The sequence below is a fragment of the Portunus trituberculatus genome, chromosome 17, assembly GCF_017591435.1.
Source record: "Portunus trituberculatus isolate SZX2019 chromosome 17, ASM1759143v1, whole genome shotgun sequence".
NCBI classification, from domain to species: Eukaryota; Metazoa; Arthropoda; class Malacostraca; order Decapoda; family Portunidae; genus Portunus; species Portunus trituberculatus.
In genome coordinates this window covers 21,122,200-21,142,199 of record NC_059271.1, presented here as the reverse complement: position 1 = coordinate 21,142,199, position 20,000 = coordinate 21,122,200, and the positions used below count along the sequence as shown (strand labels likewise).

At 41.6% G+C, this 20,000-nt stretch overlaps 1 protein-coding gene across 8 annotated transcripts in view; it reads right to left on the bottom strand.

Moving 5' to 3' along the window:
- Positions 1-20,000, bottom strand: part of LOC123504908 (Kv channel-interacting protein 2-like) — a 287,700-nt gene that overhangs the window by 148,160 nt on the left and 119,540 nt on the right. For 7 of the 8 annotated variants that reach the window (XM_045255820.1, XM_045255818.1, XM_045255819.1 and 4 more), the window contains one exon: positions 18,263-18,274. The exons of the other annotated variant lie outside the window; for it this stretch is intronic. In XM_045255820.1, the coding sequence (XP_045111755.1) occupies positions 18,263-18,274 (12 nt within the window). The remainder of the gene's footprint in view (positions 1-18,262; positions 18,275-20,000) is intronic. 8 annotated transcript variants of the gene reach the window in all.

Genomic DNA, 20,000 nt, shown 5'->3' with positions numbered 1-20,000 from the left:
AGAAGAAGAAGAAGAAGAAGAAGAAGAAAAGAAGAAGAAGAAGAAGAAGAAGTAAAAGATAAAAGAAAAGAAGAAGAAGAAGAAGAAGAAGAAGAAGAAGAAGAAGAAGAACAAGAACAAGAACAAGAACAAGAAGAACAAGAAGAAGAAAAGAAGAAGAAGAAGAGAAAGAAGAAGAAGAAGAAGAAGAAGAAGAAGAAGAAGAAGAAGAAGAAGAAGAAGAAGAAGAAGAAGAAGAAGAAGAAGAAGAAGAAGAAGAAGAAGAAGAAGAAGAAGAAGAAGAAGAAGCAGAAAAGAAGAAGAAGAAGAAAAGAAAAGAAGAAGAAGAAAAGAAGAAGAAGAAGAAGATTAAGAAAAGAAGAAGAAGAAGAAGAAGAAGAAGAAGAAGAATAAAGAAAAGAAAAGAAAAGAAGAAAAAGAAATCTGACATAAAGAGGATATGAAAGAAAAAGAAGAGAGGATAAAAGAAGGAAAGAGAAGCAGAAAAAATGAATGAAAGAAGAAAGAAAGATACGAAAAAATAAGAAAAACGAAAAAAAAACAGGAAAAAACGAAAGAGAGAGAGAGAGAGAGAGAGAGAGAGAGAGAGAGAGAGAGAGAGAGAGAGAGAGAGACAATATACATAGAGGCCAGAATGAAGATAGAGAAAATAGGTAGTAAACGTGAGTAAGGGGAAAGAATACAGCCAATCATGTCGTGGGGGAAATGTGCAGTACTGGACAGGAGGGAGATGAGAGAGAGGGAAAGGGGAAGGGAAAAGGGAAACAGTGTGATTGTGTGAGGAGTGATGGGTGGGGGAAGGGAAGAGCAACTAGGATAAGAGGGAAGTAAAGGGTGATAAATGATAAAAAGGAGAAAGAAAAAAAAGGGGAGGAAAAAAGAAGGGGAGTAGAATAGGTACAGCTAAGAAAAGGAATGGAAAAAAAATAGGTGAAGGAAGAGTATGGAATGAAGGGAAAATAAAGGGAAAAGAGAAGAAAATAGTAAAGAGAAAAGGAAAGAAGGAAAAGAATAGGAAAGAAGATGATGCCAATGATGATGATGATGGTGTTAAGAAAATAATGATAACGATAACAATGATAATAAAATGATAAAAATATTAAAGATGATAAAAGAATAAAAAAAGCACCTTCACACACCAGCGCGCACATTCTCTCTCTCTCTCTCTCTCTCATACTTTGCTCCTTTCTGATCCATAGATGACAGAAACCTGATGGAGAGGAAAGAAAAAATCACACAAATTTTCATTCGATAGCACAGGAACTTAAAAACACGCGAAAAAAAAACCGCCAGCAAGAAAGAGAGGAGAAAAAGAGAGAGAAGGAAAAATGAAATTCTCCGAAGACCGTCTTTTTAAATCCATAAAGCTTCCAGAAACCGCCACACACACACACACACACACACACACACACACACACACACACACACACACACACACACAACCATTACTCATTAACTCAACCATTTACTAACAATATTTACATGGAAAAAAGTTTGCACCAGGTGAGAGAAAGATAAAATAAACACACACACACACACACACACACACACACACACGCGCGCGCGCGTAATAACTAAATACTAGTAATGAAGCAAATACAGGTGTGTGTGTGTGTGTGTGTGTGTGTGTGTGTGTGTGTGTGTGAGAGAGAGAGAGAGAGAGAGAGAGAGAGAGAGAGAGAGAGAGAGAGAGAGAGAGAGAGAGAGAGAGAGAGAGAGAGAGAGAGAGAGAGAGAGAGAGAGAGAGAGAGAGAGAGAGAGAGAGAGAGAGAGAGAGAGAGAGAGAGAGTTTTGCTAAAATAAGGTGAAAGCATCGAGAGGATGGGACGCGGAAGGAAGGAAGAAAGGCAGGTACGTAGGTAGGCAGGAGGGAGGAGGAGGAGGGAAGAGGAGGAATAGGGAGAGGAGGGAGAGGAAAGAGAAGAGGGGAGAGGTAGGGAGCAGGGAGAGGGGAATGTGGTGAGGGGTAAGGGCTTCGATCCAACCCACCGTTTCAACAGGTGACGTTAGTGGGGAGGTAGACGGAGGATGGGAGGAGCCTGGGGAGGGAGGAGAAGGGACACAGGTAGAGAAAGAGAGAGAGAGGGAGGGAGGGATGACGGGAGGTGAGGGGAGAGAAAGGGAGGGAAGGCGCGAGAGAGAGAGAGAGAGAGAGAGAGAGAGAGAGAGAGAGAGAGAGAGAGAGAGAGAGAGAGAGAGAGAGAGAGAGAGAGAGAGAGAGAGAGAGAGAGAGAGAGAGAGAGAGAGAGAGAGAGAGAGAGAGAGAGAGAGAGAGAGAGAGAGAGAGAGAGAGAGAGCAAACAGATTGGAAAGATGTGATGAAAAGCACCAGAGGAAAATAATTAGGTTGTGGAAAAAGGAAAGACAAGAGGAGAGAAAAAAAAATACCATACGGAAGAAATTGAATGATGAAAGAATGATGGAAAGATAGAAAAGATAAAAATGGAAGGAGGCAAAGGAAGAAGAGAGGAGATTAAAAAGGGGTGAAATTAAATAACGAGATAACCAGGGATGAAAAATGGAAAACAGAGATAAACTTGAGATAAAGAGAGAGAGAGAGAGAGAGAGAGAGAGAGAGAGAGAGAGAGAGAGAGAGAGAGAGAGAGAGAGAGAGAGAGAGAGAGAGAGAGAGAGGACATCTTGAATATGTAAACAGACGAACGAATCAGAAGGAAATATTGGCAAGTATTCTTCTTTCCTTCCTCGCCTTCACCACCAACACCACCACCACCATCTGAGGAAGCCAGGTCTGTTGTCGCCCTTCCGCCTTCCTTAGCTACTGGTTCTCCTCCTTCTTCCCCCCCCCGCTCTCTCTCTCTCTCTCTCTCTCTCTCTCTCTCTCTCTCTCTGTTCCTGCCTTACGCCGCCACTTCACAAGGCACATTATGATGCAATTAAAGGGCTCCTCACCACATTTCACTAATCAGCTCTCCAATTTTCTCGTTCTGATGTTTTTTTTTCCCTTTGTCCATTTTTATCGTCTCTTTAGAAAAATTATGGTAGAAAATGATTGATCGTAACGTGCTTTTTTTTCTGTCTACTTAACAATGACATCCTCCAAATTCACCATTATGATGTAAACTTTTCACTGTGTTTTGGTCTTAGTGAAGTACAAAGAAGATGCAGTTTTATATTATCAAAAAGAAAAAAAAAGAGAACAGTGGATATTCATACGTAGGTCGTTGTTATTGTTGTTGCTGTTTTGTTATAAAATTCATTCTCTCTCTCTCTCTCTCTCTCTCTCTCTCTCTCTCTCTCTCTCTCTCTCCTCTTTCTTTACTTCCCTAATCCCATCACTCAAGCGGGGCACGCAGAGACATCAACAACACATCTCAAGAACAATATCACGTAACAACACACAAATCATACCAAGAATAACAACAGAAAGAAAAGAAAAAATAAAAACCAGGATTAATGAGAAACATCCTAATAACCGTAACCATACCAGGCCACAGATGAAAAAAGGATTTACGGCACAGCAATGTCCAACAACACCTAATTCATCATTCAAATAAAACAGTAATATAGGAAGATACTGGTTTCCAAATGGACTGGCAACTGAATGGAATGGACTTGATAATCGGGTTGGTAGCGTCGAGTCAATAGGGAGCTTTAAGAGAATATTACGGGAATTCTTGGATGAGGATGATAATAGGAGGACATTTTGTAGCTTTCTCTATTTTAATTTCTTTACGCAAACGAATGCATCAGCTTCAAGATCCAATTCGTATAACTATATTAGCCAGAATCTGCGTAATGCTACAATGCAGGAATACGACAAGCCATGAACAGATCTGCCTGATACTGTGACATGATTTGCGCACAATGATACAGGACTTGCCGAGCGGCGGGAGGCAGTCATGCGGGTAATCCCCAAAGCCTTCACTGCGCAGCTCAACAAGGCATCAGTGGACCTCCATCACTGCTCGGAGGATGGAAGGCAGGCGGGAGTGAGCAGTATCCTCGAGCTTAGCGCTGCTCATGCACATCAAACTTTTCCGCGAGAGTGACATGGAGCCCAGAGAGGAAGGCAACAATGGACGCAGCAACAATAAACCCACCACCAATAACAATGATAACAGTAAAAATATTAATAGTAATGGTAACTAAAAGGTAGAAAAGTCATCTGGATCCCATAGTAGAAAGCTACGATAGAAGCAACAACAAAGAAACCACCAGTAGGAATAACAATGGTGACAATAACAATCTTAATAGCGCCAGAGACAGTAGTGAACTCATCTAGGAATTATGACACATGACGGATGCTAAGGACTTCACTATATTTCCAGCTCATTAGATCGAAATAATGGTAGAAGCATTATGTAATTAATAAATTTTACGCTGATTTCTACATAGTTTTATTGTTTTTTTTTTCTTATTTTCATTGTGTTGTTTAGTGTATGGTTACTTTTATGTGTGAGGGAATATAAAATTGAATCACGCTAGGCTTGAATCACTAGAGTAAGAAAGTCAAAGCGGAAGCAATCCAGGGAAAGTTGGAAAACTATTGGGTTCGTCTGAACATCCGAATCACTTCTAAATCTATTAAGGTATTCAATGGCCCAAAGACAGTCTTTCCACACGATTGCATTGGAATTCGTAGGCAACTTTTTGAGATATATTACTGAAACGCAGACAGACAGACGGACAGAGAGAGGGACACAAAGCACATTTAGATAAAAAAAAAAACATGTCTACCAAAACCATCATTCATTGACAAAGTTTAAGAGTAGTAATAATAAATATAATAATGATAAATTCAATAACGATAACAACAACAACAACAACAACAACAACGTAACAATAATAAAAATAAAGTATAAAACAGAGACAAGAAAACCCAGTATAAATAACGGACAAACAGTGACAAGGAAACACTCAACAGTAGACACGTGTGGATTGAGAAGGGTGGAAGTGAAGGAAGTGTATAGGAAGGTGCTGGTGGTGGTGGTGTGTGACGCGCCGTGACATACTGAAGACTTTTGTGAAGCGGTGCAGATAAACCACTTGAATTCCTATGAAGCCTCGAATTAAGTAGATTCAGATTCAGAAGAAATGAGTTTAGATTCCGAATATATGGAGTGTGGTGGGTAATCTGTGTGTGTTCGTTTGTTCCCGACCATTTCTTATAGTAGACTATCTTCATGTGTCGTAAGTTTACTGTGTCAAGCGCTTTTATTATTATTATTTTTATTACTTGGCTACTGTGACGAAACAAGCTGTGTCAAAATGTGATTCTCATTCATCAAAAAATGTTACACGGCCTCTGAAACCCATATATCCTATAGTTTGTGAATTATCTATCTGTCTAACTATATCTGTCCGTCTACCTATCTACTTGGCTATCTATCTATCCATCTATCTATCTATCGAGGTTTAGTTAACACACTATTCAGGAGTTTTTAAGTTGATATGTTTCATGTAATTTAGTAACTGAGTATTTGTGAACTCCTGTGAATTAATTGTCTGAATATTTTTTTCTTTTTCTATTGTTTTTCAGTTGCGGTGAGTAAATGATCTACCTATCTATCTATCTATGCTTGTTTGTATACAGGTCAAGGTGAGGATGTGTAGGAATAAAAAAAATAAATAAAACATTGATCCCTGGCTGTGTGGGGGAGTGAAGGGGAAAGAGAGGAGGGAAGAGAGAAACGCTGGGCAGAGTACATACAGCAGCTTATGCACCCTCCCTTCCTTCCACCCTTCTACCTCTCTCTGTCCCGCACACACACCTGTCCACTGCACCCGTCTGTCGCGCCCCATCAAGTTCATCCCTAACACACCTGTCCTCCTTCACACGCACAAGCACGCGCACGCACGCACGCACACACACACACACACACACACACACACACACACACACACACACACGTTAAACTACTCACAAGTTTATGTATTTTTATTTACATTTTGAGATGTTTTTTTTTTATTTTGCATGTATTTGATTTAATTACATATTAATTTATCTAATTATTAATTTATTTATTCATCTATTTAGTTTTGTTCTTTTAAGTCTGATACCCAGAAAAAAAGCGGATACAAAGCGTGGAATTCAAATCATGTAATTACTGTAATACATGCACAATCATAAAAAGCTACATCATTCTTGCTCCAAAACACTACAAAGCACGTGATACTGTTAAAGAGGAAGACTGCGTCTCATCAACTTCCCTCCTCTGACTGTCTTCGACCTCTTTCTCACCGCCGGAATGTTGCATCTCTTGCTATTTTCTAACGTTATTTTCATGCTAATTGCTCTTCTGATCTTGATAACTACATGCCTCTCCTCATCCTGTGGCCTCGATGCACAAGGCTTTCTTCTTTCTCTCACCCCTATTCTGTCCAACTTTCTAAGAGTTAACCAACACTCTCAGTCGTTCACAATTTCTGTGGTAAATTCTGAAACTCCCTGTACCTGCTTCTGTATTTTGAACTTCCTATTACTTGACTTAATTTAAGAGGGATGTTTCAAGACATTTATCCCTTCATTTCGGCTAACTCTTTCGAACCTACAAGGGGGCCTTTTTTCAATTTATGTTGCCCTTGGCCAGTTTTTCCCTCTCGCATAAAAAACGTCCTTGCGGTCCTTCGTAATACAGAAGGAAGGAAGTCTACAGGAAGGGAAGTCATTTGGCTTCTATCTGTCACAGCACGTTTAATTTTCTTTATGCCACGCCAAGCAAGGTTCTGTTCATGAATGCTTGGGTACGTTTTTCTGCCGGAAGTTACTGCAACCTTTCTTGATGGATCTCATGCAAAGATATGTCACCTAAAGATATTTCAGAATTATTCCTCCAATGGTCAATTTGGCTAAGTTATATTTTATTATCAGTGGAATTACTATCGTTATTGGGCATTGAGCGAAATTTATTTGAGCATAACTTGGGTAATATTTACGGAGAAAATGTCTTTTCTTAGGTTTTCCTTGAAATGTTAATCCATAAGTGCAAATATTTGGTTATATACACATATTTTTCCGACCTAAAATTACAACAATGAATTTTGTTGTAATGTGAATGTATATTTCGACAAATATAAAACATAAGAATATAATGATCCGAATAACGAATATTCTGGGATGTCAGCAACAGACTGTATAATATGACATGGTTGCCACTCTGATCTCTTTACTGTCTAATTCCTCATCTAGGTCCATTGAAATTCTTTGTGAATTACCTGACGGATGTCGTGTGTGACCAACGCGTCCCTTCTTCCAACAGTATTTTCACAGCACATTCCTTTTCGCTAAAAAAAAAAAAAAAAAAAAAATCAAAGCCCCTTACATCTTTACCGAGAAGCCTTCACCTTTACTGGTCTGTTGGGTACACAGATATATACATACATACAAACACATCCTTCACCTCCCAATCTACCTTTCCAAAGCAATATTCACTAATCCCCTTTGTGGTTACTTCTAAGTCAATTGCATTTTGATGGACACTCAGCTTGGGACCCAGACATCCCACCATATATTACATTTCATTCGCTTGGCTATTGACTTGATTCCCATGCGATTCTGTCTACCTGCCTCCCTCAGCGCGCCTCGTAATGCATAGTGAAGCAGGCCTTAGGAACGCGTCTCTTTAGGTGTGTCTCGTGCAAGCAGACCTCCTCTCCTCCCTCGTCCTGCTTTGATGTCATTCCACACTGAAATATTCCTTTTCTGCACTAATTCACAACTTGGCTCACTCAGGAAATGGCTTTTGTCTTGCAAGTTCAGTGTCTGTCCCGTTTTGGCTTCTTCTGTCCAACAATTATTCCTTCCTCCATTCTTCTCTTCTCTTTAGTTTTTCTCTGTTATTGGAGTGTTATTCCTCGTTTGAGTAATGTTCTATTCATCTCAGTCGTAGATAATATTTTTTGTCTGTTGAGTCTTGCCGTTCATTGTCTTCTATATTACATACGCTAAATGAATGAAATCAGGTAATACATCTTTATTTTTTTCTGCGCTAGTTAGTTTGGACGTACAAATTTACTTTGAAAATGTCTGAATATGCCATTCCCAAAAGGAAACTAAACGTAATCAATGAAAATGTAAAAATGCAATTCAGTTTTAAAGGTGTCGATATTCAATTTGAGTAACAGTCCATGTCGTAAGAATGAAGGGAAAGAACCTCACATTTTATAAGTGAAAAGAATTAACAAGTGATGATACTAACTAACTCTTGCTTTAACAAAAATATAATACTTACAATCTATTTTATCTTGTCTATTACACTGCAAGTACTATCATCTCTTGTATCATTATCATCGACATTATTACCATCACGGTCGACATTACTTGTCTCATTATGACTTAACGTTGTGTCATGTGGAAAGGAATGACACAGTGACACACACAATTACAAAGAGAGAGACGAACAAATAAAACACACACACACGCGCGCGCACACACACACACACACACACACACACACACACACACACACACACACACAGGAAACAAATACACAAAAAACAACAGAAAAAAAACATAGAGAAAAGAAGAAAAGCAAAACTTCAAGAGACAGAGAGGAAAGACACGTCCAGCCTCTACTTGAATCTCACGCAATGAAGAGCGTAGGACTGGCTGCGAGTTAGCTAAATGAAACTGAATAAGAGGTAAAAGAAATGTCCTGTTGGGAGAGTCTGGAAGAAAGTTTACCAAATGTGTTTTACGGAGGGAGAGAGAGAGAGAGAGAGAGAGAGAGAGAGAGAGAGAGAGAGAGAGAGAGAGAGAGAGAGAGAGAGAGAGAGAGAGAGAGAGTTACATAAAAAAAAACAGACCACAACAAACTTTCTAATCCTCAAGAGCTGACCTAAACTAGAACTACTAAAGTAAAATGTCAGTGTTTTATAAGCCCTTCCCTAAGTTACCCTTATTTCTTTTCTCCCTCTCCCCGATTTTCTAGTAAACACCCCACGCAAGAATACTTATTGAGGGGAAGAAGGTGATGCGTGTGAGGGGAGAACGAAGGGGTGATGGGCCTTGTCTATGAGGTATTGGCGGATTTCTTGCCTCCCCTCTCACGCTGAATCGAAAACCTTTACCACCATCCCGGAGGTGACAATACAGGTGGGTCGTCCCAGTCACATGGCATTGAGTAATTCAGCCCAACAAGTCTTGCCGGAGAGTGCACGGCTGCCTCAGATCGTCGCCCGGCCAACCCCCCAACTAAAACACTAGAAGGGAGCGCAAGGAATCCAACACAAGCCTGAGTCAAGCACGGAGAATGTGACGAATTTGTGCTGGTAACTGGTCTTGAATCTAAGCTTGATCGAATATTATAAAATGCAATGGATCAAAAAGTGAATAAAACGGAAGAAGAGCACTGCCTAGAGAGAGAGAGAGAGAGAGAGAGAGAGAGAGAGAGAGAGAGAGAGAGAGAGAGAGAGAGAGAGAGAGAGAGAGAGAGAGAGAGAGAGAGAGAGAGTATTTGAAAGGAATGTGATAGGTTTGTCCTTTTAGTGAATGAAATCTGGATCTAAGAACTTGATGAAATAAAGACAATATAAAAAAAAATGAAAGATGCAGAAATATGAATGAAAAATGTATAGGATTTTGACTTGTATATTCAAATTGACCTAAGATACAAATGTTAATAAGTCTTGCATTACTTTAGATTTCTGTGGCACTTTCTCAATGTACTGTATATAACGTTATAGTCCTGCATTCCACGTGACGCTGCTTCCTGTATAATGATGGTGTATGTAACGTTATAGTCCTGCATTCCACGTGACGCTGCTTCCTGTATAATGATGGTGTATGTTTTGTTGTCTATTTACACACGAATTCATCAATATAATCAGGGCAAAAGTTTCCCGGAAGTGTAAACATTAGGCAGGATCACCACGCCGCGGGCCAACACGGGCCTGAAAATAGTACTGCGTTGCGGCAGTGTATTGTGTGTCCTGCTACTGATGATGGTTATAATGGTCATGGCGTTTATTTTGATTATCATTATGACTTTCATTAGGTGTTTTCTTGTTATCGTTGTTGTTGTTGTTGTTGCTGTCTTCATATGAAATAACTGGCACATGAAGAAAGAGAGGAATGATAAAATTAAAAGCGGCTGTAACAGAGTATGGTGACAAAATCAATCCCTTGAGTACCATGAAGCGTTTCCATATTCATCATGCTTAGTATCTGGCGATTTTATTCAGCTTCAGAAATTTATATGGGAGATTGAAATAGTGAATACTGTGACCATTAATCTTCTGACCTCCATAGACCCTTCCTAATGTCAATAAAATGGTCTAATCGTACACAAATCTCAAGGTAAAAATATGCCTCAGTACTGAAGGCGTTAATACAAGCAATTCAACAAGAATCTCGTTATGCTTGTATGGACCTAATGTACAGCAAAAAATTTCATCTTATCCTGAAGAGAAAAAAACTATTCTCTAAAATACTTTATTCGCTGATAAGAACTATTTCCAATGGCTACAGACAAAAACACCACCACCACCACCAACAACAACAACAATGAAGTCCATAAATAAAATCTCCAACAATGACTATTTTGAAAGACCACCGACATGATGAAAAACAAAAACCACCACCACCATGAACAACAACAATAATGACAGCTGCAAAATCGCCACCAGCAACAACAACAATGGACCACCGTGGCCTCACCCCGCAAACACTAAACAGACTGAGAGGCGCCAGCGGGAGGGACACAGGAGATGGGGCGTGGGTCCTGAGACTTCAATATCCCGTCTACAGGTGAAGAAGACGAAGTGATCTAATAGCGGGGGATTGTAGCGACCCAATATCCTTCCTGAGAGTGGGCAAGAGGAGCCGCCGGCGGGGGATGGGCGCGGCTCAGGCTGGGCTGGGCCGGAAGACGCGAGAAGGAAGTTGATAAAATAAGAGTATGGAAGAGGAGGCAGAATAGAAGGGGAATGGAGAGGATAATAAACAGAAAAACCGACAGATGAAGGAGGAGGAGGAGGAGGAGGAGGATGAGGTCGAGCGGGAACAGAAGCAGAAGAAAGAAGAAGAGGAGGAAGAATCTTGGCAAGACTAAATATAGAAAAGAGGAAAAGAAAAGAATAAAACTCTAAAGAAGGGAAAATAGTTTCCAGTGAAAAGCAAATGAAATGAGAGAGAGAGAGAGAGAGAGAGAGAGAGAGAGAGAGAGAGAGAGAGAGAGAGAGAGAGAGAGAGAGAGAGAGAGAGAGAGAGAGAAAACCATAACGAAGTGGTATTGGAGAAAATAAAAGAAAAACATCTATAACCAAGTAAAGTTAGGACAAACAAGTTATGGAAAAACAAACACGTAAAAAAAAATAAATAAAATAAAAAATAATCTCACAAATGAATTAATATTGACTCTTTAACATCAGCGACCTGCCACTGATATGCGGGAAAAGAATAATAGAAAGAGAAGCAGAGGGAGTCGAGAAGGGGAAAGGCAAACAAGTGACACAGAGAGGCACCAAGATAATAAGGAAAGGTTATAAGTCATTCAGAGTGCTCAAAGTCACCATGGAGACCGGCTACCCACTCCTGCCGTACCTTGCTTGAAAGCCTCCTGCCTCCTCCTCCTCCTCTTCCTCCTCCTACTACTACTACTACTGTTACATTCCTCTTCCTCCTTCTCCTCTTCATACTACGTACATAGTACTACTACTACTACTACTACTACTACTACTACTACTACTACTACTACTACTACTACTATTACTACTACTACTACTACTACTACTACTACTACTACTACTATATCAATACCGAACACGATACTCATGGTTAACTGAAAGTCGCAAAAAAGCAGCATGACAAGTGTTTCAGTCGCATTACTCAAGCCATATGGTCGCCTTAGTGTGTGTGTGTGTGTGTGTGTGTGTGTGTGTGTGTGTGTGTGTGTGTGTGTGTGTGTGTGTGTGTGTGTGTGTGTGTGTGTGTGTGTGTGTGTGTGTGGTTTCGTGGATCATCGAGGCCATGACCAAGAGCGTTCCCGTTTTAAGGAGACTCGTAAAGCCGAACCAATGTGCGGCTCAACACAACACTGTCTATTTTTCAGAGGTAAGTAAAGGGCGCAGGGAGAGCAACGGAGGGCAGCAAATGAACGCGTGCGTCCATCTATCGTCTTCACTACCAAATGTGTTTTCCTTCCCGTGCACATTCTGCAGCCACGGCGGTCTGGTCTTTTTGTTTTGTTTGCTTTGTGTTTTACCTCCTACTGACAAACGTGCATTTCAGAGTGCCAAATCATTCAGCGGTTCCTGACAGTAGTGCATTATTCTGAATTATGAGTGTCACAATAATGCAAAGGCTGAGCCATAATGCATCCACGGCGGGGAGCGGCGCCAGGACCTTCATGCAACCAGTAATCTCTGGCTCTGTGGCACCATGCCTTGCTGCTACTCTCTAAGGGTCGTGTTTAGAAAGACAAGCGTACAAGCTCAGACCCTGGAAAGTGGAATTTACCTTTCTTCTTGTGGAAGAAGGAGAGTCGTCTGACGCGTCGGATTATCCACTGCGTGATGGGGATTTCCTTGCAGGGCTGTTGCTCGAAGGCCACCTGGGGGCATTCTTCCCGCTCCTTGGGCCACACATAGCGATGCACTTTCTCCAGCAGCGTGGGCATCGCACCCCGGGGGCTTCGCGACACCCCTGGACTGGGTTGCGCTGGAGAGGGAGGCGGCAACTGCTGTAAAGGGTCCCGCGTGGAGCCGCTGATCGTGGCAATAGTACTTCGCGCTCCGCCTTCGTCCCTGTCCCCCGGAGGCGCCTCGGGGTCCAGTTGGGTGAAAGAGCGCCCAGCCACCGTGGCCTGTGTTATCGGGGGCGCTGTCACCCCCGGCCCCACAACTTCATGCACGCGGGCCCGTCTATAGGCCCGAAACAGCGTGACCGCGCGCGGGCTCGGCCACAGCCTGCACGTGCACAGCCGCACGCCCTCCACAGCCGCGGCTTACAACATCGAACTCAAGAACAAATCTTAACTGCCCTTTGGGCACCCGTCTGTGACCTGTGGCGGGAGCCGTGTGGCGCCACAACACCCTCAGGACCGCCGCGGCATGGGCGGGTAGGGAGGCACTGCAGGGGGCGGGGCACACGCACGGCACATCCGCGGGGCGCCGAATGGGAAACGCCCGCGAAAAAGCAAAGCGGCAGGTGGCAGTGGCGGGAGACACGTGCGAGCTGCAGGAACACAGGTGGCACTGCACCGCGCGGATGGTCACTTGGCACTGATGGCAGCACCAAGGAGGTGCCTCGCTCTCACCTGCCAGCCAGCCTGCCGCGCGCCGCCCCTCCCTTCTCCCTCCCCTTTTCAGCTCATCCATCCCTCGCTCAGCCTCTCACCCTCACCTTCCCTCGCCGTCCAATATATTCTTTACACCATCACATTGTCTTGAGGAAATGAAATGTCTTTCTTCCTGACGAAATAAATATTTGCTCACTCTGGAAGTAATTCAGCAACTCTCCATCAATCTCCCTCACTCTCTCTCAGGTTTGATGCTCACCGCAGATTATTCTAAAGAAATACATATTTACCATAAAACAAATTATTTTCTTGATAGTGTAGTAAAGCGAACACCAACAAGAAGCAATACAAGACACAAGAGTATCTGTCATTCCTTCTCTCCCATTCCTTTCCCTTCGCTTTCCTCGTTCTCAGTAATCTTTGCTTCCTGTCCCTACGTCTTTCTGGAGACACTCTGACCTATCTCCTCTCCCCCTCCCTTCTCTCTCTCTCTCTCTCTCTCTCTCTCTCTCTCTCTCTCTCTCTCTCTCTCTCTCTCTCTCTCTCTCTGCATACATTTTAGACTCTGTTGCATCTGCGCAATATTATGTGAGAAATTGCATCCCAGATTTACATACATTCTCTCTCTCTCTCTCTCTCTCTCTCTCTCTCTCTCTCATTCTTAGTCATGGTGGTATGAATTTGGTTAGTGTTTATTCTATTCCGCCTCCAATCGTTCTTCCTCCTCTTCCTCTTCTTCCTCCTCCTCCTCCTCCTCCTTGTCATCATCATCCCTCACTTCTTGTTTCCCTCTTCTCCTTAACCAACCAGTTTCTGCAAATCTGCGTTTCCAAATCAAGCTTGTTTTAAGTTAGTTTATTTTAGTGTTAAGTATTGTTAGCGTCATCATCATCCGTCACATCATCTTCCCCTCCTCTCCTTGAAGCAAACGGTTTCTGCATATCTACGTTTCCAAATTGGGTTTGTTTTCCCTCCTGTTGTTGCTGCCTCACGTCATTTCCTTCACATATATCTTCTTTCTTCCCCTCATCCTCTTAAACTGACACGCTTCCGATGATCATTCCCTTTCTAACTAATCGAGAAAACTCTTACCAGTAACACTTCCTTCCGACTGATTGAGCTTACCACTAACATTTCCCTTCCGACAGATGGAGTTACTGGCTCTAGTTTTTCGTGATACACTGCTTCATTAATAACCCTCGTGAATCTCAGAAGCAAAAAGGAAGACGACGAGGAGGGAAAGTACAGTTTTAGCCCCATAGTAATCTAAATAATCAGCAGGCTATTATAGTGAAGTCTCGTGGTCTTGTTAACTTAGATTGGGAAATTTTGGCGCTGGAGGGGAGGAGGTAGGGTGGCATGAAAAGGGAGACAGGGAAGGAGGCGGCTGGAGGGTGATGATGGAGGATGCAAGGAGGGAAACAGGAGAGAAAAGGAGGGAAAGGAACGGAAGTAAAGTGAAGAGAAGGGAAGGAAAGGAGGGCGAAAGGGATTATGCCTCCCCTGGGTCGTTATAGGAATGGGTGGTACCTCGGGGGCGTTTGGGGAAGATGGGGGAAAGGAGATCGATATAGGTTTTGCTATTAATAAAATGACGTGATGGAATTTTCACCTCTTCTGGCTTGACACTTTCCTTCTCATTTTTCACGTGGAGCAGGAATGTTGTGTTGTGTTGTGTTGTGGTGGGTCGTTTATTATGAGAAGGTTGGTTGGTAGTTTTTGTCCCGCATATTCATTACTTATCAATTCATCCATCTACCTCACAAGCTAACTAGCTAGCAAACAAACTAAGTAACTGACAAACTGCTTATCTATTAATGCATTCGTTTAAATAACTAAATAAATCGTTCAACAATTGACATCATGACTATCTATTTGCTTAACTCACGCACGAACGAACGGACTGCACATCTAACTAACTATCGGTCCATCAATCCATCTATCTATCAAGTCACACGGCAATATGGCAGACTGTTTGTTCTCCTCAGTCAAATTGATGGCCAAGCATTAAAGTTACCCTTGATACATCTTCCTTCCTTTACTTATCTATCATTCACCTTGCCATCTATTAACACTCCTTCGCTTCATTCATTGTATACTTACCGATTTATCTACTCAAACCTTCTTCTTAGCTATCTATTAATCTATCTATCTATGTATCTATATCTATCTATCTATTTGTCTATCTATCTCTTTATCTATCTCTCTATCTATCTATGTATCTATCTTTCCTTCTGCTTGTAGAATTTCGTGCATTGTGTCGGACTAAGCATCACCTGAGTCATCCATCCTCCCATCCATCCACGCACAGGTGTTACGTCCCCTCAAAACACACAGGTAACGAGAGGCAAACACGAAGACACACTGCACCTGAGTCTTCCTGTGTGATTTACAGCTCAAGTAACGACCAGGTGATGGCCACACGCCCTCTCAGGCGGCGGTAGCGATGTTGCTGGCGGTGATAGCGGTGGTGATGGTGGTGGTGACGAGAGAGGAGAGACGCTAAGGTTCCACTGTTGGTGAGTGCAGGGAATAAAAAACGAGGTTGGAAAAAATATATATGTTGGAAAAAACGATCTGAAGCCCATGTAAAAATAGATGATCTTCCCTCCCTCACCTGGTCGTGTGCGCCACAGGTACAGGGAGGATGACGGTGATTTACGAGTTTCTGCAACATTCATCCGCCTAAAAGTATGTACTGCCTCCTATCACCTCCCTGTTTTTTTTCCTCTTTTTTTTGGGGGTGGGGAAGTGGTGGGAGGGTTTGTTGGGTGACTATGTTGGGGGAGATAAAATATGAACTTGGTAGGTAAACTAAAAGCATTTCCTCTTCTCATCCACTTTCTTTTTTTTTCACGAATGAGTTTTTTTTTCTCTCTTTTAGTTTCGTCTCTTTATTTGCTCTCTCTCTCTCTCTCTCTCTCTCTCTCTCTCTCTCTCTCTCTCTCTCTCTATTTATTCTTTACTATTCTATCTAGCGTTGTTTTCTTTCACCCATTACTCATCTGTATTTTCTGGTTCTCATCCATCTTATCTTTGAAATATTCCTCTCCTTTATTCTTTTATCATTCATATTTTCCATTTTTTTTACATCCCTTCATCTCTACTTCCTTGGTTTTTTTTTATCTTTGTTATTTTCCTTGTTCCATTCCACCCACTTTTTTTTTTCCATTTAATTTAGTGCTTTCTCTCCACACGGCTTCACCTTTACTCTCATACCTCATACTCTGAATAATCATTTTCTTTTTTCATCTATAATTTTGTCAATCTTCTTATTCCTCTATCTTTTATTTTTCTTATTCACTTTTACCCATCCTATCAAACATTCTCCATTTCCTTTCACCTTCTTTTCTTCATTTCTCTAATTCATTTGTAATCATACTTAATCTTAAGCATTAATTCACAATATACAACAAATCAATCACTAAGATCACTCCACTGACCTTCCAACGGATTACCTCAGACAATCACTCTGTTAATTAGGAAACTTAATGACATCCAGTGAACAGGTAATGGATGAACAATTAAGAGTAATGGAATGTCCACAAAAGGCAAAACAAACAGTAGGGCAGATGATAAAATGAGACAGGAATATTTTACTGAGGTAACCTGGAATAAAACGACTGAAACAAGAGGAGGTTTCAGGAGGGCGATATAGAAAGATCACAAAATAGCCTCAGAATGGCCACGAAAGACACGACACACGGAGATAAAACTAGAAGACTGAGTGCAAGAATACATGAACTGAGGTAAGTGGAACATTGGGGAAGATGGAGATGATGACAGTGACACGAATATTTCTTTAGCATAAAATAAATGAATCCACTTTCCACCTTTACTAACCTTCGTCTTGTCTTCTCCATCCGTGAAACCCAAGAGTTGTGTTTATTTACGGCAACTCGCTACAAATTCGTTAACTCACACCGTTTACTAACTTTCACCTTGTTATGCCAAGAGTAAATTTAATGGGTCATGTTAATGCGTCAAGGAGATTTGCCAATGATACCCGAGAGAGAGAGAGAGAGAGAGAGAGAGAGAGAGAGAGAGAGAGAGAGAGAGAGAGAGAGAGAGAGAGAGAGAGAGAGAGAGAGAGAGAGAGAGAGAGAGAGAGAGAGGTTTGCTTGCCTTGTCATTCTAAAGATTAATTACGAAGTGAAGACTAAGTGAATATATTAAATGAATGAAAATATAATGATAAAATTCAGCCGAGAAAAAAAGTGAGAAAAGAAAAAGACCATTTAAGTTGACGGTCTTAAAAGTCTTAAACAAATAACAAATAAAATAAATGAAAACCAAAACAAAACAGGAATTAAAAGTTGTCCAATTCAGTTCCAGACCTGCCTTGATGCTCTCAATATATATACTTTGAATTATTCGCCTTGACTTACCACAATGGAAACCTTAACTCATTCATCACCACCTGGACCCTCCAAAACCTCAAATCAATCAGCCGATCATAACCGATTAATATAAACTACATACGGTATAACTCCATTCATAACAAAAACGTACTGCCCTTGAATTAATAAAAAGCTTTAGTAACATCTACAATATAATGAAATCGGAATCTATGGTTTAAAAGTTTAGGAATACGAAGGCATACAAATCTTTAAAGGTTCAAATCCATGAGGGAAATTTAGAATACACGTAGATAAGGGAAGAACAAACAACAGACACATGATACCAATACAGGAGAGAAGATGAATCAGAGGAATCAAACTTGCAGGGACACAAGGGAGGGGATGAGGGGAGTAGAACACGTTGCACTACAGGTGACACTAATCAAGATGAGGGAGGGATAAGTGTGTCATCAGATAATATTGGAATCTGGTGGAATGGGTAAGTAAAAAAAAAGTAAATAAGGAATCTCAAAAAATCCAAGTGGCTCTGGAAACTTAGAAAATGACAATATAGTTCTTTTTTCATGCATATCCATCGTTACCGTGCGGTTTTATAGCAATTAAATCCATGCGAAAAATGCTTTTATATTTTAAACTGTTCCCATGGCCACACTAGACGGTAATACTCTACCTTACTGTTTGCTATAAGATGTCAAACCTTACCTCCTTCAACCACTGAAACAGATACACGGCATACATTAGACAAATGGGACAAAAATATGTAGCTATGTGGAATATACTAGTTATGCATGAAATTTGGAAACACAAAATTCTATCTTCGTTTTCTTGCATGCACTGGAGAGCACGTTTTCTGTGACTAGCGGCGTGGTTTGCAATGCGTAACTACAACACGACTACTAACCAATATGAGCCGCCGTGCTAAGGCCACTAGTGTAACCATCCCCAGTAGAATTAACAAAAAGAAGAAAAAATATAAAAATTGTCGCTTGTGCTAGATAAAAGAGTAAAAAAAAAAAGAATTCTTCCCATTATAACTTACATTCAAGCCGCCCTTTCATGTGTGTGTGTGTGTTTCACTGTTTGATCTGCTGCAGAATCTGACGAGACTGCCAGACGTTACCCTACGGAGCGAGCTTAGAGCTCATTATTTCCGATCTTCGGATAGACCAGGCACACAACACAGGTCACAACTCCTCGATTTACATCCCGTACCTACTCACTGCTAGGTGAACAGGGGCTACACGTGAAAGGAGACACACCCAAATATCTCCATCCGGCTCAGGGAATCGAACCCCGGTCCTCTGGCTTGTGAAGCCAGCGCTCTAACCACTGAGCTACCGGGCGTGTGTGTGTGTGTGTGTGTGTGTGTGTGTAGAGGATCACGTGCTAGACTTGTGCTCGCTTGCTACACCCTTAGGAACAAAGGAGGTCGTGGAGGCTCGTACATTAAAGCTGCGACCTTTATCTCAACCTTCACGCAATTCTCTTGCTCAGGAAGGTCACTGAGTATTCGATGTTGAGAAAGAATCTTTGGGAACTGAGCTAAGAATGAACCTGAGCTTACCAGGTAACAAACAAGAATATCACCCATGGAATAGCAAGGTGTGTGTGTGTGTGTGTGTGTGTGTGTGTGTGTGTGTGTGTGTGTGTGTGTGTGTGTGTGTGCGCGCGTGTGTGCACCCTACCCAAGTACCTGTTGTCATCTATTTTCCCAGTTCTGTGATACACTAACTTAGTCTCCCGCGACATATGTGCTGCTGCCGAGATGCCTGTGACTTTACCCTGACTCTTAAATGCCAAGGTTGATGACTGGGAGCTGTTACGAATGAATAATTTGCATGTGCTTACCGTTCCTCTCAATGCACCGAAGTGCCTTCACGTGCATTCCTATACTTGGGCTTGGGAGATCTGAGCCTATTACTAGCAACCTCATTCACCCACATAAAGAATTAGCAAAACATTGTTTATTCTAAGTGATTAATATACAAAGCATTCTCACATACCTTCCTACACTTGTAACTTATGCAGCCTGTAAGATCTAATTGTTCTACTAGTACATTCATTCAGCCATGGAAAAAGTCTACTTCAAGTGACTACTAAACGGAGGAAGGATCTTCATGTACTTACACTTCTACACTTACAATATATTATATGACATAGCCTACACAATCTACCAAGAAACCAATTTTGCCATATACACGAGAAAATAATGAAAACTACTGATATAGGAAGCAAACTTACATACATTTCTCAACTAATGAATATAAACCTGACTAAAGAACCGAATCGGCTGTACACGAGCACACTGATTCAGCCATATCAAAAGCGACGAGGTAAGTAAATGGAAATCAGCTGAGAGGCCTCGGGGTCCGCAGTTCACGGAGTCAAAGGAGAACACTGGGTCGGTCAGCCTCAATCCCTTCCCAGAACAATGAAAAAA